Raw genomic sequence first — 24651 nt, forward strand, 5'->3', positions numbered from 1 at the left:
TCTTCCAGAGAACTAATTGATTGTGAACAGGTAGAAACCTTAAGAGAAACTTGTATCACAGGATCCAAGGAAAGTTCAAAGATGATGGAATGGGAACCATGTGATTAGATGACACGGGACCAGGTGTTACTGTCCTGGGTGAAGGAGTTATGACCAGAAATGACCAGGGCAGGGAAAAAAGCACCACAATGGGATTGAGACTGCTCCACACAAACCCCACATCCACAGGATGACCACCTTTTTAGAGAGGGCTGAAATACACATTCTCCACATGTAAAACACGCTTTCCTAACTTCAACCTTACTTTCTTTTGAAAGCACAATCAGCTGGAAGAGGACCTGCAGAAACAGCTCAACCCCCCACACCATCTAGGTGATGCACCTCTCATGGAGATGCTGAAGCTGCGTCCAGTTAACATCACGGGAGCCCTGGGAAGAGAACCAAGCGCCCGAGGAGGTGCACAAGCTTCTTAGCCAAAGCTGGAGAGGTGCTACGACACCTCCGTGGGGTCGGGAGGAACCGCGGAAATCTGCCAGGCGTCTGACAAACCACCCAGCGCATTTCAGGAACCGAGCGTGCGGTGCTACAACCTGCGAGGCCCGATAGGACGCGCTCGAACCGGGCCACCGAGAAGCGCTCCGGGCCCGGCCCGGGCGGACGCCAGGGGGCGGGCGGGGAGGGTAAGAGATGGGCCGGGCCCATCGATGGGGGCGGCCGCTCTGCGCTCGGCTCCTCCGTCCTGCCTCTCGGCTCTGGATTAGCGAAACTGGCGACGTGGGACGGCCGCCGGCCCGGCCCCGCGCCCTGCCTCGCCCGCTGGGGTGAAGCCGGGACTCGGAGCCGCCGCGGACCGGAGCGGAGCCCGGGCAGGCTAGCCGCCGGGGCGTCCCCGCCGGCGGGACGCGAAGGCAGAGGCCACCCCCGCGGTCTCGCTGCTGCAGCCCCGCCGGCGCCGCTCGGTGCGGTGAGGTGAGGGGTGGCGGTACCGCGGCAGCGGGCAGTCCCCCCTGCCTCTGGGGAGCGGCGGGGCCATGGCTCTGCGTGCCCGGGCGCTGTACGACTTCAGGTCGGAGAACCCGGGGGAGATCTCGCTGCGGGAGCACGAGGTGCTGAGCCTGTGCAGCGAGCAGGATATCGAGGGCTGGCTGGAGGGCGTCAACAGCCGCGGCGACCGCGGCCTCTTCCCGGCCTCCTACGTGCAGGTGATCCGCGCCCCCGCCGCCGAGCCGCCGCCGCCCGCCCGCTACGCCAACGTGCCCGTCGGCGGCTTCGAGCTGCTGCCTCCCCCCGCCGCCTTCAAGCCGGCGGCACAGCAGCCCCCGCCGGCGGCGGCGCCCGAGCCTTTCCCGCTGCCCCCCGCCGCCGCCGGGTACCCGTTCCCGCCGGCGCCCTACGGCGGCTCCTACCAGCCCAGCCAAGGCAGCGATGACGACTGGGACGACGACTGGGACGACAGCTCCACCGTGGCCGACGAGCCGGGAGCCCTGGGCAGCTCCTACCCCGACTACGAGACGGCGGGCGGCGGGGCCCCCGGCCGCTACCGCCTGTCCACCCGGTCCGACCTCTCCCTAGGCTCCCGCGGCGGCGGCGGTCACCCCGCGGGACACCCGCACCCGCCCGGCGGCGGCGGCGCCAAGAGCTCGGCCACAGTGAGCCGCAACCTCAACCGCTTCTCCACCTTCGTCAAGTCTGGTGGGGAGGCCTTCGTGCTGGGCGAGGCATCAGGCTTTGTGAAAGACGGGGACAAGCTGTGCGTGGTGCTGGGTCCCCGGGGCCCTGAGTGGCAGGAGAACCCCTACCCCTTCCAGTGCTCCATCGAGGACCCAACCAAGCAGACCAAGTTCAAGGGCATGAAGAGCTACATCGCCTACAAGCTGGTGCCCAGCCACACTGGGCAGCAGGTACACCGCCGCTACAAGCACTTTGACTGGCTCTACGGACGCTTGGCTGAGAAGTTCCCTGTCATCTCTGTGCCTCACTTGCCAGAAAAGCAGGCCACCGGCCGCTTCGAGGAGGACTTCATCTCCAAACGTCGCAAAGGCTTGGCTTGGTGGATGGACCACATGTGCAGCCACCCCGTGCTGGCTCAGTGTGATGCCTTCCAACACTTCCTTACCTGTCCCAGCACGGATGAGAAGGCCTGGAAACAAGGCAAGCGCAAGGCTGAGAAGGATGAGATGGTAGGTGCTAACTTTTTCCTGACCATCAGTGTCCCCACGGGCCCTGGGGCCAGCCTGGACTTGCAGGAGGTGGAAAGCCAGGTAGATGGCTTCAAAGCCTTCACGAAGAAGATGGATGAGAGTGCCCTGCAGCTTAATCACACAGCCAACGAGTTTGCCCGCAAACAAGTCACTGGTTTCAAGAAGGAATACCAGAAGGTGGGGCACTCCTTTAAGTGCCTCAGTCAGGCATTTGAGCTGGACCAGCAGGCCTTTTCGACTGGCCTCAACCAAGCCATAGCCTTCACTGCAGAAGCCTACGACGCCATCGGGGACCTCTTTGCAGATCAGCCCCGGCAGGACCTAGATCCTGTGATGGATTTGTTAGCGCTGTATCAGGGGCATCTGGCAAACTTTCCAGACATCATCCACGTCCAGAAAGGTAACATCCTTACATGTTTTCTGAAATTACGGAGTTTTATGTATCAGTAGTAGGCATGCAGATGTTGGGATGGGGGTCTAAATTTGCCCTGCATCTGGCTTGCTGGCCTTGGGTTATATCTTTCCACGTTTACTCAGGTAAATTTATTAAAAATACAAAAAACAAATGAGTGACAGTTTTTGTTCTGTACCAAAGGTCTAGACATGGTTGGGAATTTGACTGGTCAGAGGCCGCTGCATTTGGCTATGTATCTTTGAAAGAAACCACATCTGCCTGTGCTGCTGATACATTAAAGCTTAATGGTGTTGTTCACAAACCCTGGAAATCAAGTGGTATGAAAACACCTATTACTCTTTGATGCATGTTAGGTGTCTTAAATCTCTGATCTACCAGGTAATAAACATAAAGGAATCTGAAGATATAGGTTATCCTCCCATTAACCACCACCTTTGAGGTGTGCATGGTGGTACGTACATTTTGCAGAGTCAGTCAGATGAGATGTTTAAAGCTGCTGGGGTTTCTCATTTGGCCATGCATTAAACTTTCTTGGTGCCTTTGAAAGTGTAATGGTCTGCCACAGGTTCTTAGTTGGCGTTTTTCATCCTTTGCCCTTATTATCATAAAAAGATGCTGCTCACCTGTTATGTTTTCAGCATCTTTCTAGCTGAAACATGCTTCTGAGGTTCAGATTGCTGCTTGTATGGTGCTTTGTGATCTGTCAGAGAGAAAGAAACTTCAGAAAATAAGGAATATCTGCTCTATAACTAGTGGTGTTTGTTCAGCTAAACAGAGGCTTGTAGCGCTACGTAAGTGTAGACAATTTCCCTGCAGTGAAATTAATGATATTCATATATGCTGCATTGCGAGCAGACTAGCCCATCATTCATTGTTTTTGCTGTTACATACCTTACCCATAGTTTTAAACTCAAAGTCAGGGAGGTGTAGGGGTTGGAGCTGTGGAAGAGGTTGAGAAAATATCACATATGCTCTGTGGAAATGGGTGTGTGTAAGTTACCTGAGAAAATGCATGAGCTTTATTGAAAATTACTTGGAGATTAGTAAGTGATGTTCTGCATCCCAAGAGGCAGAGCTCGAATTGTCACCCATAGTGAATCATTCTTTTGTGTCCTTATGTGACATTTCCAGGGTTTTTGCATCTGAAACAGAACATTGGGTTTGATAAAAGAGTTAGGAGAGGTTTTTCCCACAGATCAAAAAGGCAGGCTCCCAGGAGATGTGCGTTATTGCTGGGAAGATCCGAGGAAACATTTTGTATAAGCATGCAATTTGATGTTATTTAATAAAGTAAGCTTTTATTAGAAGTTGCGTACATCAAATTCAGATCTCCATTCTGCTGTCAAATCTTGAAAATTGTGAGTGGAAACTTAAACAGTATTCATACAATTTTGAAGAGAAGAGGGAAGTGTGCAGTCTAACCTCTGAGCAGTTGTTCTGCTGGCTGCTGCAACATGTTCTGATAACAAGTAATGTAGATTTGGAGAGAAGGGCAGCCTTGGCAATGCCTTGTGTTTGGGAGTACAGCATTTTAAAGTGAGTTGTCAACAAATAATAGGATTATCTGTAAGCCTTTGGAAAAAAAAATAAAGGGAAGGATTTTGTATTGGGTGAAAAAAACCAGAAGATTATGTACACTATTTAAATAATAGATCCTCAAGCTGTAAGGCTACATGGAGTTCTTCACTGCATAATTTTTGGAGATGTGACCTTCAAGAGAGGGTTTGGAACAATAAGAGAGATGCTTAACTCAACCCTCTTTCTTTTATAGTTCTGTTTGAATTTGTGCTTACTGGTTAGGTTTACCTTCCTGAAGGAAAATTCATCTGAATGTGCTTCCACTAGTACAGTATATGAGCATGATGCAGGTAGAGTTGATTTTGTGTCAGAGCACTGACCTGGAGCTGGTTGGAGAAACATACAGCCAGCCTGCATGCAGCTCTTAATGCTCCAGCACCTCTAGGCTAACACAGCCTTCAACACAGTGTTATCCCTGGTGCATACTTGCCATCCAAAAATGGCAAGAGCTTGAATGGCGTTAGAACAGGGGTATGTGTTCATTGTTGTCATTCCTGTTACAAAACAGGCAAACAGGAGGAAAACTGAGAGGAAGATGTTTTTTACACCCAGTGTATTTGCTGTTTTATTACTCTTCAAAGTTACTTGTAACAAGGTATAACTTTTCAATTCCAAACTGTAAACCTCAGATGACAAAATGAACTGTTTGATATTATTACATCATAAGAGCTTTCTTTTAAATTTACTGACCATAATAGTAGCCAGTTTTGAGAATTATTATTGTCTGAACAGACTAAACAAATATCCAGTGATGGTCACAGGTCATCTGAAAAATAGTGTTGATGTGGTTTTCTTCAAGAGTTCTATTTTCTAGTGTACTACATGTTTGTGCAGTAAAATGACCCCAAAGTGACCTTGGAAGTGATAGAAACAGTAGCCAGATTGATGCGCTGCTTACTTGGCTGTGCTTTTAAGAAGACCAACTCTGAAGTTAGGGGTAGTTCTCCCTTGTTTTCTACTTAGTGTAAATATATAGTCCACTTGGGATAAAAAATTAGGTGTTTTCCAGACTCCATTTCTGTATTTCCCTAGACCTGACAAGGTCCAAAAAACAAAGGCAGCTGTGCCCAAACCATGCCCATGTCTGTGGGTAGAATATTCAACTGCATTGTCCTGTCATGGGTTTGCTGTTCTGCAGAGAGTTGAACAGCTGCTGAACGTGATTTGGAAGTGTGTTTTGTGGTATGGACTGAGAAGTCTGCATATCTGGGGGTGTTTAGTAATTTCTTCAACTTCTGCGAGAAGGACAGAGAATCTCTTATGTCAGAGACAAAATTTGCCCTCTGTTTAGGCTTTGTCTTTCTCTAGAATTAGGAACCAAAGCCATGCAAGCCCCACTGTTGCTTTGTCGGCAGATGAGCAGGAAAACCTGTTAACTATCATGCTTCTAATGGCTCTGGGGACCAGGTCTTTTCGCATCCTGTGCTGAGGACATCATACACGTTCTGAAGCGTGCAGAGAGAGATTGTCATTTTGGTCCTTTCTGTAAAACATGGGAACCAATGGACTGTGGGAATATTTTTTTAAGTGTTTATTATCTTACTAGTATTGTAAGTATTCTATGAGGTGGCGATAGCTCCAATGGGAGACTTTAAGTGATTCCTTCATCTCAAGTGCCTGGTGTTTAAGGAGTTTTCTGTGAGGGAAGGAAGAGTTGAATTTCCTGCTCCAGAAGAGACAGAGGAAAGATCTGAACTTTTCTGTCCCACTTGCAGGTTGAATATCAACTTGTCAGTCCTTTGTGAGAGATCTTACCTGGTTTCCTGTGTGTTCCACTCCAGGTCTAAAGATTAATTGGATGGAGCCCTACCACAAAGAACATACTGAGTTGGAAACCCTCTGGAAGTGCTTGGTTTGATGTCCCAGTGAGCCTGGCACTGAGCATATCAGCCCCAAGGCATACATCCCTTACAAATGAGTTGTTGTTTTGTAGCTTTTATTTGGAAAATCAGGCTACTAGGAGAAAACTGGCACCTGTAGGGGTAGGTGATGGCAAAGTGGTGTCTCGAGCATCTAAGCACCCAAATACTTGAATGTATCTAGCCGCCAACCTTCCATAGGTAAATGTTTCTAAAGTTCTTGCATGAAAGTAATCCTGTGCATACCTGTGTTTCTTGGAGTGGAAGATCCAAATATGTTAGATATACTTGTACTCAGTTTTCTTCAGCCTCTGGCAAAATATCTGTAGAAGAGGCATATTAAGTTCAGTTGGCTCAAAACCTAAGCTACACTTTTGTAATTTTCTTTTGTAGAACCCAAGTGTTTTTCAAGAAATAACTAGATTCAGTTGCTGTAATTGTGAGAAGAAAAGCAGCCTCCAAAAAAGCACCCTTTGTTTGTAATTACTTTTTGTGTGTGTGTGTGTGCACGCGCGCACGCGTGTGTGTGTTTTAAGGTCTACTTGTGGAAAATCCCTCAGCATTCTTGGGAAAATAATTCCGAAATGTTATTTGCTAGAGCTTCACTCAACTGATGAGATCTTGTAACTTCAATAATCTTCAACATAAATGCTCACTGCAGGCCCATGCAAGTTCAGATTCAGAACATTTATGCATATGTGAGAATTTGACATCATTTGTGATTGTACTGTAGCTCATGCTTGTCTGTCTCTCTTGTCTTCATATTTGCTTAGTGAGAGTAGGGAAGTTACAGATTTTGGGATTTCTTTTAACTTTTGTTTGAGGCATTACTACAATTAGCCTTTTGTGATTTCTGAAAGAGGAAGAAATACTAACTTGCCGTTTCATCTCTGCTTTCCAGACTTCTCCTTTTTCTTGACATTATGGTGCTAATGCTAGACAAACTTTTGGTTATGATTTTTGCAAAAAAGATTTGAAAAAGTGGTCTAAATGTTTTCTAAGATGTAGGCAGCAATTCTGTTTTCTGCATGCCAAAATTTAAGATAATTATTTTAAAAAAATAACCAAATTACCTTTTTGCTTCTTGATCACTGTTTGTGAAAAGTTAAAAAAGGCAAATAGTTGTATTTACCTGAAGCAAACGTAACTCTAGACATTGGCTTTAAAAAATATGTTGAGTGTGTTTTTAGAATGTCCTACAAAATTATAGGCGAAAAAACATTCCAGCTGGAAATGCATCAAATTTGCAGGCATCAAGAAAAACACAAGCAGCACTGAAACCTAGAACTCGCTGTAACATTTTCAGCAATGTTGTTTTTGCAGGGGAAAGGAGAGCAGTATGCATGTTCATAAATAAATAAGACTGGTCAAAATTCATACCTAAAATTTTATATCACTGTGTAAAAGCAACATTTTTCTCTCTTGCTTACTTTCTAACCTTTTAATTCGTTGTGCAGATGTGTTTTTTCCATCCCTGTTTTTCCTTTTATCCACCTTTTTTTTTAACTTCCACCTCTGTCTCTCCAATACGTATACTTTGCATGGGTTCAACTCAGGTAGCTACTGGCCAAGTGCTAGGCATGTAATTCTAGCCGGATGACCCTTAAGCAGTAAAAAGAGATGGGTACCTGCATTTCATCTGTTTAAGGACTTTGATGAGAATGGATGAAGATGGATTGCTCCATGGTGACTTGTATTTTTTGCCTCCCCATTGTTGTTACACTGATGATGCAGCATTGTCTGCTTGCTGCTGAATCACCCAGTATTTGAAGGTAGCCTGAAGGAAACTTGAGACTTTAAGATGACTAAAATGTGAAAAAAATCTTCACATTTAGAAACTGTATAAAATTATAGCTTCTTTACAGTGTGTGAAATCAGGATAACAATAAACAAGACTAAAATTGAGCAATAGCCTTGCTTGAAGATTAAGACAGAAAGAGGGGAAAAAAAGTACTCTGTCTAAAAAGATGCATGGGTCTTTTTGAAATATGAGGTTTGGGTTGGTTTTTTTTTTTTTTCTTTTATGCTCCCCCACAATCTCTTCTTACCTTAGCTTTCTAAGGGAGCAAAATTCATGCAGTCATGATGTCTTTCTGTTAGCTTTTTTAAAACCACAGATATCATACATGTTTGATGACAGAGAGACATATCATAGCTGATAAAACCCCTTTTTTTCAAAAGCAGGTGGTAGCAGAGGAAGGCTGTAACTGCTCCTCCCGCAGGAGAGACTGCACATGTTACTTTACTGCACACAGGAAAGTCTATCCAGACTGCACACTTAGTCCTAGCAGGCTGGAGAAGTTTTGGTCACACCTCTCAGTTTGACCACGGGAAATGCATTGTCACCTCTTTTGCTCTTACAGGTACTTGCTCACCATAGGAAGCAAAACCCTGTCTACTGGGAAAACCCTGTGGGCAGCTAGAGAGTAGCAGTGTAGACATTCAAGAATTGAGGAAGTAATTTTATTTCAAAGACTGTAGTGCCTTTTCGGCTTGAAGCTTATGAAGAATCTAGATAGTGAGATGGTTCTCTTGAAGCTGAGAGCTCTGGGTCTTGCCAAAAGGACTTCCATCCAAACAGGGAAGTCAAGAATTGGTAGACTGCAGACGGAAAGTATTTCCCAGAGCTCTTCCCAAGTCTTTGTAAGCATATTATCAAAATCAAACAAACTGGCTGATTTTTTTTATTTTGCAAGTCACCTTTGAAACAAGGACATGTTTCAGCCTTTCCAGCATCTTTCCATGACTTCATTGTTAGACTTTGTTTGAACAGTTAAAATGCCAAGTTAATGTGTACAGACTGTATAAACTCATCCAGCTTGTACCTTACTAATTTTAAATTGCCTGTTTCAAATAGCACAGAGTTTGAAAATCCTGATTAAAAAATTAGATCATATTTGGCTTAGCTTTCAAAACATCAGTCTTATTAGCACGTTACAGCAAACAAACGGCAAACACTTTCTACACATTCTTATCTATATCTTTCATGACAGACATGAGGATTAAAATTTAATAAAAATAAAGAAATTAAAAAACCTAGTAAAAATGTGTTTTAAATTTTGGAGTGGATTTTCATGAAATCAGTGACAGAATATGCACGTTTAAACAATTTGTTCAGTTCTTAGTGAGTTGGATTGTTATTATATCAGAGCTGGAAGATATGTGATAATTTCAGCCTTTCTTTTAGGTAGGTGCACATCATGGGTGGACAAATTCTGTAATAGTAGTGAACTAGAGTACCCTTTTTATGCCTCCATACAATTACTTCGTAACAATGGGAAAAGCAGATTCATGCTGTGATTGCAAGTTTACATTGCTCTTTTGTCCTATGGTAAAGAAGTAACTTGTTATTCTGTTTTTTGGGGTTTTTTCTTCAGATTTACAATTTTGAATCTTTATATGCATAAATAGTTATGCTGGCTAACTGGCAGTATACTGAAAGAAAAATTCATTTTACCAAATATCATGGTAATGACACTACATTTTGAATCTGCTTGCAGTTTTTATGTAAACCCAAACTCAAAACAGCAGAGCCCTTCCTCCTAAAAAGGCAGACAATTCTCTTCTAGCTTTATAAAACTACAGCGTTCTCTACATATTATAATAGGTACTATAGTAATATATTTAAATAAATATATTTACAGTTAAAAATTAATGTAATTAATGTATAGCATTTTTTTTACATAATATGAATATAGCATTATATTATTACAATGTTCAAATTCTCTGCTTTGTATTATATAATATATTTTAATTGGTGGCATTAATGATGGTTTACCTTCTGTATTCTTCTCTTTTTTTTTTCGTCCTCAGAGAGGTACTGTAACATTCAGATTGCTAAGAGAGAGCATTTAAAGGGTACTGGGGAAAAAGTGGAGCAGTATCTGAATTTCATATAAATCTGGGTTCTTTTCCTGTGAATTTGTCTTAAACTGTCTATACAGTATCTGAATTTCATATAAATCTGGGTTCTTTTCCTGTGAATTTGTCTTAAACTGTCTATACATGCTGTATTTGTTCATCTTAGGACAGTAGTGGAGCTAAGCAGATGATGGACAAGCAAACACCGTAAATAGCACTTGCTCTTTGCTTCCCTTCAGCCTTTGCAGAGAATGACAACCAAAAGCAGGTCTTTCCTAGCACCTCAATAAAGAAGGGATGAGGAACCTGCATTTTACTTGCTTCTCTCAAAAATGGTATATGGATATCAATATGCAGTGCTACCTGTCTTCTTCTGTCCACCCATATCCCATGAACCTTATGAAAATTTTGAAGAAGTTACCGTTTAATACAATAATGCTTACATCCATTTGTGCCATAGTTTCTATTCATCTTATATTCATCTTGTCTCTTCTGAAAGATGAATGAATATATTTCTGCTCATATGCTGTTAAACAGTTTTGCTGAAAATTAATTTATATCATGCATGCACAGCATCATCATTTCTGTTAAGGTTGTTGTCTTGAAGTCAGTATTATGAAGATGGTATTTACAAAACCTATTTAGAGGCTCTAGCATCATTCTAACAGAAAAAATGCCTATCCTTAGCATTAGAATTGGGAGAAACTAGTGCTCAGAACCTGTGATGACCAAAATGTCATAGACCAACTTAAATTATGGAAAAACAGAGATTTCCTTAAAAGCCTGTTTGATGCCCAGTTTAGGTGTAAGCTAGTAAGAAGTACTTGCAATCACTTTCAGCTTGGTACTTCTGCATATTGCAGTCACTTAAATTTTCAAGTGTGTCCACTCTAAAAGGCATGACTGGCTTTCTAACAGGCGAATGTACTGTGTTTCTGGTGACCAGCCTCATTTAAGTTTCATTCACTGCAGTCTGCAGTGTCAGCTGAAGCCATACTAAAAGAAAACTCTTTAAATGCTACCCATGACTGTCGAAAAGAACAAACTGCCTTAGGACTGGGCAAAACCACCATTACTTAGTGTTTGCTTCTCAGGCTGGGGTGCAAAATGTTCTGTTTGTGATGGAAAGCAATATGCACAATTTACCTGGATTTTAAGATCAAATTGTTCCTCAAAGGTCTCATTTCACTTATCACTGTAGGTATCTGTAAAGTCAGAACTACTCATGAACACAGTTCAAACATGCTTTAGTGGTGAAAGTAAGGTAATTTGTTTGCTTGAAACACTGTTTGTGTACAATACACATCGATATATTAGTTTTAAAGCTGCTGTGTTCAAGATTTGAATGGAAAAACTCCACTTTTGCACAGTTTTTACATCTGGGTACCTAGCACCATGGGCTTTTTTTGTTTCTTAATCAGGTTATGTGGGGCAGTAGGTGCAATAAACTGATAATTCTGTAATATTTCTTTCATTCATTTTGACATCTTGCTCTCACCTCCTATTATTAACTGTTTCAGGGGCAAGTTATGGTTTGTTAGTTGCATAGCAAGTGTGGTGTAGCATGGCCCAGCAAAACAGTTGTACTGAAGGTGCTGCACACCAGAGCTTGTAGGTTCCTCTGGGGGTCTCTGGAACTGAAATGCACATTGCTAGTGTGATAGTTTATTTTCAGTACCATGAGCATTTTGGAGCCTCTGAACATGCACAGGTGTGATTACAGTCCTTGTAGATTTGGCTAAATAAACTGGCCATGTATGCCCTTCCTATGTGTGTGACACCAGCTGGCAGATACATGCACAGATAGTCAAGTCTTAAGTATCACATTATTTAAAGTAAAATAAATAAATAAAAATCTTTATTAGACATATATAGTGTTCATTAACCCTGGTAGTTCTTTAAAATTGAGTGACTCTGCACTCTACACCATCGTTAATTGGTTATATATTAATTAATGTATATGTGAAAACCACCAGGTGAGCTTAAGGTTAAGTTTCTGCAATCTCTAGCAAAGACTGTTTTATTTGTATGTGATATCTGAATTGTACAGATTAGAAGGTGATTTCATTTTGAACTGAAGAATGCGACTAGGTGACAGCTTTGGATGAGCTTTGCAAGAGGGTAACTGGAAGAATGAATAATTCTGTCTGACATAAATTATCCTTCAGTCAGTCAGTGTTAACCTAGATGTTAGCACAGTACTGTAATTTATAAGCCTAGATTTAATAGGTAGTATTGTTTTATTCTGGGAGTTTTAAGAGCAATGGGCAACAAAACAATAAAAAATTAAGCTCACTTTTTTTAACTGTTGTTAGGTTGCCGATTCTAAAAGCATTATTGCTGTTTTCATGTATCTGTAGATAAAAGCCTGTAATACTAGAGTAATTGCAATTTGATATATTTTATTTTTATATTTCTAACTTTCACTATGGAAAAAAGAGAATATTGCTAAAGTAGTTTTGCACCCTTAAGGAGAAGAATATAATCTGTGAATTAGACTGGTTTTGAAACCTGCTGTGTTCGCACTTTCAGAAGGAAAAAGTGACTTCATCATTTTGCCTTTGATGTTGGAGATTGCTTACTTTTTTCTGTTTTAAACTGTAAAACCAGATTTTAAAGTAGCAAGTCGTTCCTACTTTAATTATTGTAATGGTACTTTGTGACTTTTTTTTATACAGCCTCTATTGGAGACCTCTTCTGGTTTCAATTTTAGGCAAATCCCATTATGCTGCTTTCCATTCCGAATCTTAGCCAGAAAATGTAAAGAATTTGCAGAATCTCAATGTCAGCATCTTTTGTTAATCTGTTCTCACAGCACTCTTAAGCAAATAGTCTGTCAATGTAGTAAAATCTCTATTCTGCTACACACAATTTCATTGTTTCACGTTAAATTGGGGGGGGGGTTGTTGGGGGCTGGTTTTTTGGGTAGGATGTAATGTTATGTGTAATCTCATACGGTGGTTCTGTAACTTCCCTTGTGTTGGAGTTAATGGTTGTGTAGCCCTGGGCTGAGCTGGGTCACATAACTAAGCCATCGATAAACCTAAGCCACTGTCTCCCTCCCCTCCAGGCCAAATGCAGTTTTTTATTGGATTAGTCGTTTGAGTCATCCCATAATAACATCTTCGCTAGATCTGGTGTAAGTGGGACAGCCATGTAGACAGACTTGTTCTGGCAGCAGTCTCTGGATTAGAGGTAATATTGTTTTCTCCAAAGTAGTTTCTTTGAGAAGAAGGGTACATCAAAACTGTGCTACACACACACGGGCTACCCAGCTTGTGCAGTTCCCAGTCTGCAAGCAGAGAGCTGTAGTTAAATAATCTCACTGTTAGGTAGGGAAAAAGAACACGTTTCTAGGTACATTTTCTGCTTTTGTACTCTTTGATGAAAGCAACATCATGAATATATTGTTTTTTCCCTTTTAGGATGCTGTCTCATATTAGGGACAGTGTTTTGTAATGGAAGTAAAGCAAAGAGAGTTGTTAGACTAGCTCAGAGCACTCCCTTCAGTAGTGAGTAGCTTGCTTTGAAGGACACATTTATGTCTACTGTTAGACCATTTAACCTGATGGGCATCTGAATGGTGTGGAAATGAAGGTTGTTTTACTTTTTAGCGAGTAAGGCACAAAACTTCATTTTGTACCTTGCTGTAAAAAATTGAAAAACTGTTTATTGCACAGGTTGTTTTATTTGCACAAGATTTCTGAAATACAACTGCTGAGAGATTTTATTTGTCAAACTTTGGTGTTTCTTTGAGGATCACAGTCTTTTCTGATCTAGCTGTACTTCCCTGTGAAAGAGCCATCTCTCAGAGGAGCCTTCAGACTTCGACACATGTTGCTGTTGCATCAAAGCCTGTTGGCTGGGTGATTTCTCAAAGGTGATAATCAAGAATATGGTGCTTTTTGGTTTTGCCAGTTACCACTGATGACAAAGCCAGAACAATCACTCTCCTTTGTTGGTGTGGGGTTTGTTTGTTTTTTTTTTTTTTCCCATTCTGACATTTTTATGGCTGTTGTCCTTTTATCATAGAATCATAGAATAGTTAGGGTTGGAAAGGACCTTAAGATCATCCAGTTCCAACCCCCCTGCCATGGGCAGGGACACCTCACACTAAACCATGCCACCCAAGGCCTCATCCAACCTGGCCTTGAACACCACCAAGGATGGAGCATTCACAACCTCCCTGGGCAACCCATTCCAGTGCCTCACCACCCTCTCAGTAAAGAATTTCTTCCTTATATCCAATCTAAACTTCCCCTGTTTAAGTTTGAACCCGTTACCCCTTGTCCTGTCACTACAGTCCCTGATGAATAGTCCACCCCCAGCATCCTTGTAGGCCCCCTTCAGATACTGGAAGGCTGCTATGAGGTCTCCAAGCAGCCTTCTCTTCTCCAGGCTGAACAGCCCCAACTTTCTCAGCCTGTCTTCATACGGGAGGTGCTCCAGTCCTCTGATCATCCTTGTGGCCCTCCTCTGGACTTGTTCCAACAGTTCCATGTCCTTTTTATGTTGAGGACACCAGAACTGCACACAATACTCCAAGTGGGGTCTCACGAGAGCAGAGTAGAGGGGCAGGATCACCTCCTTTGACCTGCTGGTCATGCTCCTCTCGATGCAGCCCAGGATACGGTTGGCTTTCTGGGCTGCGAGCGCACACTGAAGCTGGCTCATGTTCATTTTCTCATCGACCGAAACCCCCAGGTCCTTCTCTGCAGGGCTGCTCTGAATCTCTTCTCTGCCCAACCTGTAGCTGTGCCTGGGATTGCTCTGACCAGAGGGTAGGCCCTTGCACTTGGCATGGTTAAACTTCATCAGGTTGGCATCAGCCCACCTCACAAGCGTGTCGAGGTCCCTCTGGATGGCATCCCTTCCCTCCAGCGTATCAACCAAACCACACAGCTTGGTGTCATCGGCAAACTTGCTGAGGACGCACTCAATCCCACTGTCCATGTCACCGACAAAGATGTTGAACAAGACCGGTCCCAACACCGATCCCTGAGGGACACCACTCGTTACTGGTTTCCAGCCGGACATCGAGCCATTGACCACAACTCCTTGCATGCAGCCATCCAGCCAGTTCTTTATCCACTGAGTGGTCCATCAATCAAATTGATGTCTCTCCAATTTAGAGACAAGGATGTCATGTGGGACAGTGTCGAACGCTTTGCACAAGTCCAGGTAGATGATGTCAACTGCTCTGCCCCTGTCCATCCGTTTCTTAGCCCCATCATAGAAGGCCACCAAATTGGTCAGGCAGGATTTCCCCTTAGTGAAGCCATGCTGGCTGTCACCAAGCACCTCCTTGTTTTTCATGTGCCTTAGCATGCCTTCCAGGAGAATCTGCTCCAAGATTTTGCCAGGCACAGAGGTCAGACTGACTGGTCTGTAATTCCCCGGGTCATCCATTTTCCCCTTCCTGAAAATGGGGGTTATATTTCCCTTTTTCCAGTCGTCGGGAACTTCACCTGACTGCCATGATTTTTCAGATATGATGGCCAGTGGCTTAGCAACTTCATTTGCCAGCTCCTTCAGGACCCGCGGATGGATTTCTTCAGGTCCCATGGACTTGTGTACATTCATGTTCTTAAGATGGTCTCAAGCCAGATGCTCTCCTACAGTGGGCCTAGGGCCTTCATTCTTACAGTCCCTGCGTCCGCCTTCCAAGACTTGGGTGGTGCAGTCAGATCCTTTGCCAGTGAAGACCGAGGCAAAGAAGTCATTAAGAACCTCAGCCTTCTTCAAATCCCGGGTAGCCACTTCTCCAAATATCTTCCGAAGGAGGCCTACGTTGTCCCTAGTCTGTCTTTTACTCGCTACGTACCTATAGAATCCCTTCCTATTATCCTTAACATTCCTAGCCAAGTTCAATTCTAACTGGGCCCTTAGCCTTCCTCACCTGGTCCCTAGCTTCCCAAACAACATCCCTGTATTCTTCCCAGGCTGCCTGTCCCTGCTTCCACCTTCTATAAGCCTCTTTTTTCCTTTGAATCTTCCTCAGCAGCTCCTTATCCACCCAAGGAGGTCTCCTGGCCCTCCTGCTGCACTTCCTTCTACTTGGGATGCAACACTCCTGAGCTTGCAGTAGGTGATCCTTGAATATCAACCAACAGTCTTGGGTCCCCCTGCCCTCTAGGGCTGTATCCCATGGAACCTTACTAAGCAGGTTCCTGAAGAGGCCAAAGTCTGCTCTCTTGAAGTCCAGGGCAGTGAGCTTGCTGCACGCTCTTCTCACAGAATCACACAGAAGCACAGAATCCCAAGGGTTGGAAAGGACCTCAAAAGATCATCTAGTCCAACCCCCTGCAAGAGCAGGGTAACCTAGAGTACATCACACAGGAACTTGTCCAGCCAGGCCTTGAATATCTCCAACATAGGAGACTCCACAACCCCCCTGGGCAACCTGTTCCAGTGCTCTGTCACTCTCACAGTAAAGAAGTTTTTCCTGGTGTTCACATGGAACCTCGTATGCTCCAGTTTACACCCATTACCCCTTGTCCTGTCACTGGACATCACTGAGAAAATCCTAGCTCCATCATCCTGACACTCACCCTTTACATATTTGTAAACATTGATGAGGTCACCCCTCAGTCTCCTCTTCTCCAAGCTAAAGAGACCCAGCTCCCTCAGCCTCTCCTCATAAGGGAGATGTTCCTCTCCCTTAATCATCTTTGTGGCTGTGCGCTGGACTCTTTCAAGGAATTCCCTGTCCTTCTTGAACTGAGGGCCCCAGAACTGGACACAATATTCCAGATGCGGCCTCACCAAGGCAGAGTAGAGGGGGAGGAGAACCTCTCTTGACCTACTAACCACACCCTTTCTAATGCACCCTAGGATACCATTGGCCTTCTTGGCCACAAGGGCACATTGCTGGCTCATGGTCATCCTCCCATCCACCAGGATGCCCAGGTCCCTTTCCCCTTCACTACTTTCCAGCAGGTCAACCCGCAACCTGTACTTGTCCTGAGGATCTCGAATTTGACCATCTTATGATCGCTGCAACCAAGGCTGCCCGGGAGCATCACATTTCCAACCAGCCCTTCCCTGTTGCTGAGCACGAGGTCAAGCATGGCACCTCTCCTTGTCGGCTCCTCTATTACTTGCAGAAGGAAGTTGTCTTCCACACAATCGAGGAACCTCCTGGATTGCTTGTGCCAGGCCGTACCGTCACTCCAGCAGATGTCAGGGTGGTTGAAGTCTCCCATGAGAACAAGGGCCTCTGAGCGTGAGGCTGTTCCTATCTGCCTATAGAGCGCTTGATCCACAGAGTCCTCTTGATCAGGCGTCTGTAACAGATCCCCACAGTAATGTCCCCCATTGCTGCTCTCCCTTTAACCCTGACCCACAAACTCTCTGTCGACTGCTCACCCGTCCCCAGACACAGTTCCATACCCTCCAGCCGATCCCTAACACAAACAGCAACTCCTCCTCCCCGCCTGCCAGGCCTGTCTTTTCTAAAGAGCCTGTAACCTTCCATTCCAACACTCCAGTCATAGGAGCCATCCCACCATGTTTCTGTGATGCCTACTATATCATACTCCTGCAGGCGTGCACACATCTCTAATTCCTCGTTTGTTTCCCATGCTATGGGCGTTTGTATAGAGGCATCTGAGCCGAGCTCCAAATGAAGCCGGCTCATTGGGTGGAGCGGCTGGAATATCTCTGCATTGCTCCGAGCATTTATTATAGGTGGTGGTAACTGACTGGGTGTGTTGGGATGGAACAATGCCCCCCTCCCCCAACACATCTAGTTTAAAGAAACCTTGACCAGCCTGGCAAGCCTCCTACCAAAACCACTCTTCCCCTTTTTTATCAGAGCAGCTCCACCAGCCCCCAGTACTGGCCTACAAACTTGGGTCCTGTGTTCAAGGCACCCAAACCCCTGACTATGGCACCATCCTTTTAACCATTTATTAACATGATCAATCCTCCTAGCTTTTTTAAGGTCTTCCCTTGTATCCTGGAGAATTGATGAAAAGACAATCTGCTCTCCAGAGCCCCTAACCACCTCTCCTAGGGCTCTGTAGTCCTTCTTTATGCTCTCCAGGCTACTGCTATCTACATCACTAGCACCCACATAGATCACTAGAAGTGGGTAATAGTCCGTGGGGCTATTTTTGGTATCATTTGCTATTAGATTCTACAAACAGAGTGAGTACAAGTTCATGGTTGGAGGAGTTGGTGGCCACGTGTCCCATTTTTGTCCCTCTGAATGGTTACTGCTTCTCACCCGCAGCACAACCAGTATCCCCAGCAGTGTGCTGGCTCCTGCTCGCCTCCTTCCTGGCAGTGCCAGGGCCAGCTGAAGGAAAGGCAAAGAGCTGTCACATGAGGAGTCGTGCAATCTGTTGGGCTGGCACCCAGCTCACTGCTTCAGTCTCCCACCCTTCCACAGCTCCATTAAAAATGCGCTTCAGAAAGTAGCATTCTTTGTAAGAGATCATTGGGAACCGCTAGACTTTTTGTCCCCCGTGTCTTCTTTCATTGCCTTTGCAATTGTTTTGCAATAATTCTTTAAGTCAAACTATAGAGGAACACAAACATGGGTATTTGCTGAAAGAAAGATTGTTGTAGTCATAACTGATACACACATGAAGTGGTATCTCACTAGTAGTGAAAGAAATCTACTTTCTCTGTTTTAACAGAATTCATCCCTGAAATTAAAGAAATATTTTAATAATTGCAGTGATAAAGGCATTATAGTTATAGGATCTAAAAAATTAACTTGGTTACTACAAGCTGGGTGAGCTTTTAAGTTCAGTATTTCATGAATTGCTGTCTCCCTGACCTAAACAGATACTGCTGCTTCAAGTGCTGCATTCTAGAAGTGTTGAGCTGACACTTCTGTTTCATCCCATATGCACTATTACTGTATGCAGCTAGATGACTGCTGTAGCGGTCAATCAGAAATGGTGATATTGTTGTGAACAGTATCAGTATTACAATTGCTGCTTGTGGTTTTTTAAGAATCGAGCAGACCCAGGCATGAAACGGATGTCCACTGTAGTAAGCACTGTTGAAATACAGAGTAAAAAGGACTCCTGCCCCAAAGAGTTCCCTCTGAATTTATCTTTACTTGGATTAGAAGCTTCTGACACAGCTGACATTTCACTTCTGATGGCTGCATGCAACACTTGAAAGCTGACGTTCAGGTACTTAAAGAAGAGGTGGGAATGGGACAGTGGAATGATGGTACACCCTTAGCAGTTACTGCTCTTTGGTTTCTGATCACCTGTGCTGGCAGGCACAGTGCAGACATGACTTCATGTAAGACAAAGAAAATGAGTGAAGAGCAGTGTTGATTTCAGTGTTCATGAGCTGAGCCCCAGAACTTTTGCCTTCAAGTCACTTTGCAAGCTGCAACTTGGACGAGTGTCATGTACGTTAAGTGTGAAGAACCAGTGTGGGCCTGGCTGCTGGTAGACTGATCATGCCATGTAATTTGAGAGCTTTGAGAGACATATGCATCAGTGCAGGTTTACGTGTATATATGCATTGTTACAGTGTGGAGGGAAAGTGAATACAATTTGAGTATGAATTCAAACCCACCTTTAGTTGAATCTTCACACAATCTCAAAGCATTTATTGGTGTAATAGAACTGCAGGTGATATGAAAATCTTTTGTTCGACCCAAACCTATGTGCTGTCAGGATCATTCTTTTTTTCATTTAATTTTTCTGAATATGGATGACTCTTTGTGCCTCATTGCAACGTTGTGCTTTCATGGGCAGCTTACTGACTCAGTGCACTTTTTCCTGATACCTCCTCAGTACGCATTTAGGTTGCTGTTTGTACTGTGTGGTTACAGCTTGGAATTACTCATTTCTAGCAGCAATTTCATGTTGTCCGTCTTCTTGGCTGATAGCAGAATACCATAAATATTCCTTGTTAAGCGTGTTTATATCATCTTGTGTTTTCTAATCTCATACTTCAAGACAAGTACTTCAAAACAAATACTGAAACCTGCGAGTTTCTCTTAAGTCTTTAGCAGCATTCAGTGAGCACCACTGTCTGTTTAACATCAGGCTTTGGGCAATAAAAACCAGCACTCACATCTGCTTTCCCCACCTTTAAGAACAGAAATAGATGTAGCACAGCTTTTTGCAGCATCTTTGCTCCAGGCCCTCTTCACTGTTTGAAAACTAGTCCTGAGTACTAGAACGTGATCTCCTGACAGAAGATCTTTTCATTGGACCAGAAGCTTTAAATGAATGGACAAGACTTTACAGACTCTGTAAAGCTGGAGCTAAAAAAACCACAAGAATTTATTTTTATGTATTCCATTCCTCTGGGAACAGTGCATTGGTGGGTATTTATCCCAGACATGTGTTTAGCAGAAGATCTCCTTAAGCTAATATGCATTAGGAGGTGGCTCCTTCTGTTTCTTTTCTCTGAAATATGTATTAGCCTTTTCTAGAGCTGCCATAATTCTACTTTCTAAATACATCTTGCTATTTTGGGTTGCTCAAACCAGTGCTAGATGTTCGCATCACTAAATGCAGAACCCAGAGGATCTTTCTGCAGGTGTACTTAGACGGGAGGGGACTTGCTCAGCCTCAGCCCCCTGCGAGGGCAGCAGTGGGAACTGGGATGTGCGGTGTTAGGTGCTGAGGGTGATGGATAGGTTAGTGAGGATGGAGGTGGGGGAGTTCATGGTGTACAGCCTGGGGTGACAGTTACAGGCTGGAAGGCATTAGAGGTTACCATGGGACCCATCCGCTGCTGTAGCATCTCTAAGCAAGACCCTTGTTTTCAAGCAGGGATGCATGCAAGGGGCTGCTCTCTATTTCTTGATTCCCTCACCCTGTCCTACTGCTTAGAAACCTGCATGCATCATTGCATCTTCAACATCAATGAGTCTCTGGCTCAGAGTTTTTCTCATGTAGATTAAAATGCGAGAGCTGTAGGCTATGGAGAAACATTTAGAGAAAATTTGGGATTAAATGTGGTATGCTATTAGTAAAGCTGCTTGCAAAGCCATGCAAACTAACAACACTTTTTTCTAAGATTTAAATCTAAGATACAGGTCTACCAAGTCTTGCGAACTTCAGTAGATGCTGAACTAGTTAAAAATTACACTTTGGAAAAAATGATTATTTGCTTCTTAAAGTAAAGCACATGGGCTTTTTTTTCTGTGTCTTTGGGAAAGGTTCTTTCACTGCCCTAAAATAAGCTAAAATTTTCCCTCTGTTATTTTGTGATTGTTTTACTAATAATTCAACACTGTGTTTAAAGACACTTCAAATGAACAAGCAAGTTTGTACTTAAGTATACGTATAGGCTTTTGTCCTATATTGCTGATATCCAGTTGTAGTCTATCTATTTTTGAAAGGAAATTCTACTATAGGACTAGTATGAGTCCATATGCATTAAGAGAGCAGTGTTAATGGTTGCAGTTTTTCCCCTTGGATCCCTTTCCCTAATTATGAATCTTTCTCTTTTTTTGTTTTTTGTGGTTTTTTTTTGGTTTTTTTTTTTTTTTGTTTGTTTTTTTGTTTTTTTTTTTTTTTTTGTTTTTTTTTTTTTTTTCCCTTTTCTTTTTTATTTTAATGGCAAGAAATGCATAATGCATAATCCATGTAATCTGAAGGGCTCTAGTGTTTGGTAATGTATGTTTTAGATTGATGTAAAATAATTTGAAGATTATACATTCTCCAGAACTGAGTTATGCTTTCAGCTGCTGATGCTCTAAATTTCAGTATTTTTCTTCCAGTTTGTTCGTTCTGGAAATAACAGCTGAAGCTGTTTCCCACATCACAACTGAACAGTTGTCATATTTATTTAACTAGCTCCATCTGGCTTCCAGTAACTCCCAAATTTCAGTTTTTCACAGCCATGCATGGATTCCTGCCATGCCCACAGAATGCAGAGAAAAATTTTGGTCAGCCTGGTTTTGTTTGTTGAAAGAAGGGTCCTTTTTGCAGAAGAGGTGATTAAATATTTTTCAGATCATGCCCTCCCTTGGAGATTCCTCACTCCTTAGAGGAGAAAATACAGGTCTTCTGGCACTGTCCTACTGCTGGCACCTCTGCATGTGGAAAAGGTTTTTCAGTTGTGTTTTTTTGGGCTAGCGTGGAGATGATGAGGTCAATCTGCTGCAGCAGCCAGTGCTGAGGCTCTAGCTACCTGCCAGCATGCCATGGGGGCCAGGAAGGTTTGGAGCACAGCCGTCATCTCACAGTCCCCATGGAGAGCTGCTGCTCTCGGCCTTTGGGCAGCTCTTTGGCACACCAGGTTCAGAGAGTGGCCTCTGACAGTTGAATACCAGCTCTGTCGGCCATGCAGCCTGCCGTTTGTGCTTATCTTGTTAATAACCTCCCTGCCACAATTTAAAAAGGAAATTCTTTCATGTCGTTTCTGCAAGTACATCACACTGGACATGATATTCTTACGCTTGTGACTAAGGGCGCATACGAGGGCCGCAGGCAGGAGATGTCTTGTACAGCACAGCCTAAATGCAAATTAAGCACAAAAATACAAATTTAATAGTGGAAAAGTACTCATGACATAGGAAGTATTTTCAGAGTGTTTGCATTTACACTTCCCCCTGCTGAATGGAGAAAAGTTGCACAATACGTCTCTGATTTTAGGAATTCTAGATTTTATTTATCATGCAAGACACAACCCAGATTTCGTTTAACAAATGTAACAACCTTTTTTTCCCCCAAGTCTGCCAAATCACCTGATACTTTAACTTGCTTCTGGTAAGAATACACCTTGACCCTTCATTCTGCCTGGTGAGAGGCTGGAGATAGGCAGGGGATGAGGTGCAGTATGCTCACTGAAATGCAGCTAGCACAGCCTTGCTCCCCAGTTGCCTCTGAATCTGCTATGCATGCAGCGAGCCCAGAGGCATCCATGCACAAGGTCATATTCCAGATCTGAATTGCAGAGATGTGTTGGTGCAATGCGGGGAGGCACATCTGAAATGGCTTGTAAAACAGGCACAGGACAGAAAGGACAGAAGATAGTATTACTGCTGATGAGCAATATTTTTACTGTTTAATGGTGTTTACTATGTATGTGGATTCAGTCTGACAAGAAGACAAACCTGCTTCCGCAGCAGATGTTGTCTTGCTGGAATGTATAGAGAGGTTTCTCTGTTAGCCTGCTGGCTAGTGCCACTGTAGGGAGTACAGAAAAGCATTCCTTCGTGGCAATGTGAAGGGAGTAGTGTGTCAGTGAACTGTAGTCACATACATGGTAAGAAGTGTAGTCTGAAAGGAGAGAGAGTTGCAACATTAGAAATAGTTAAAGGGATATTTAACATAAATGTGATCATAAAGGATGTGAAAATGTCCTATCACTAACATCTTGTGAGAAGGTAAAAACTGTATTGGTCAGATTTGGTTTAGTTTTATGGATAAAATATGTATATAATATTTAAGGCAAAGACTCTGCTTTATGGAGAATTGAATCCAAGAAATTCAGTGTTTTAAGTCATATCTTGGTGCTCTGTCATTGTAAGTCTGCTTTGGGTAGGTCTGGTTTAGGTGATACTTCGTTTTTGTTGAATGCGTGTGCTTTAAGTAGGTACTTGGAGAACTGTTGACTCTTTTGTTCTGTTTTTATTTCTAGCTCTTACAAGACTCTGTTCAGTCTTGTATATCTGCGATATACAAGATACCTGCAACTGAAATAAACTTAGATTCTCTAGTTCCTCAGTAATTAATTTTGGATATCTGTAGTGTAAAAACAAGACGGTGTCTTGGCAAGATTTTGCATCTTCAGATCTCCTTTGAAGTTTCACAAAGATTGAGAAAAGTAATGTTTCACAAAGTCCAGTTTCTTAATGAGGTCACTTTTCTGGCATTTATGTAGGCTTAAATTAATCTGACCAATTTTCTTGTACTTTCATTTTTTTTCCCCAGTAGTGGTATACTTATCAGATAGTCTCTCAAGGATACCATCTGATTTTTAAGATTGTGAAATAGGCATGGTTTACTAACTTTTGCAAGATAGAGCCTTGAAGTATGGTGTTTTTTAAACAACATTCACTGTTCTGTGACTTTTATATGAAAAAGCTTTTATTTCTTTTCATATATATACATATATGCACACATATAAATACATTTAGAATGAGTCTTATACAAATCCTTCTTGTTATTAAATCACTTGTTAAAGTACAGTAGTTGAATCTACATTGTCCTCACAGTTCAACTATTTTGTTTTGTTCTTTACACAGGAGCCCTTACCAAAGTAAAGGAGAGTAAGCGGCATGTGGAAGAGGGGAAGATGGAGCTCCAAAAAGCTGAGGGCATTCAAGAACGCTGTAACATTATTTCTTTTGCAACCCTAGCAGAAATTAATCATTTCCACAAAATTCGTGTGAGGGACTTTAAATCACAGATGCAGCATTTCTTGCAACAGCAAATACTCTTTTTTCAAAAAGTGACACAAAAGCTAGAAGAAGCTCTTCACAAGTATGACAGTGTTTAATCTCTGAACTTTGATTTGTGAACTTCCCTCAGCATGAACGTGACCCAGGCAGCAGTGCAAATGCTGCTGCTGAAGAGCTGTTGCCAGCGGCATTCGGTGGTACAAGGATGGTTTTGTGCTCACCTGGAACCCTGGTTTAATCTCCGATTATATAGAAAGGAAACAGTTATAGGGCTATATAGTAGAAACAGTACCACGCATTGTAACTAAGTTATACTGTGTATGCCTACACTACCATTGTAACTTTTTTGAAATAATGAGTATACTATTTGCCTTATTGCTTTTTAAAATACGGTAT

At 43.2% G+C, this 24651-nt stretch overlaps 1 protein-coding gene across 1 annotated transcript; it reads left to right on the plus strand.

The window, feature by feature from the left end:
• Positions 1-1031: 1031 nt before the first annotated feature.
• On the plus strand, positions 1032-24353 carry SNX18 (sorting nexin 18; the record flags this gene model as incomplete). Its single annotated transcript, XM_080637135.1, has 2 exons — positions 1032-2601; positions 24100-24353. The coding sequence occupies 2 exons, from the start codon at positions 1032-1034 to the stop codon at positions 24351-24353; spliced, it is 1824 nt and encodes a 607-aa protein (XP_080493261.1).
• Positions 24354-24651: the final 298 nt, after the last annotated feature.

This window comes from Psittacula echo (genome assembly GCF_963264785.1).
Source record: "Psittacula echo genome assembly, chromosome: Z".
Taxonomy (NCBI): Eukaryota; Metazoa; Chordata; class Aves; order Psittaciformes; family Psittacidae; genus Psittacula; species Psittacula echo.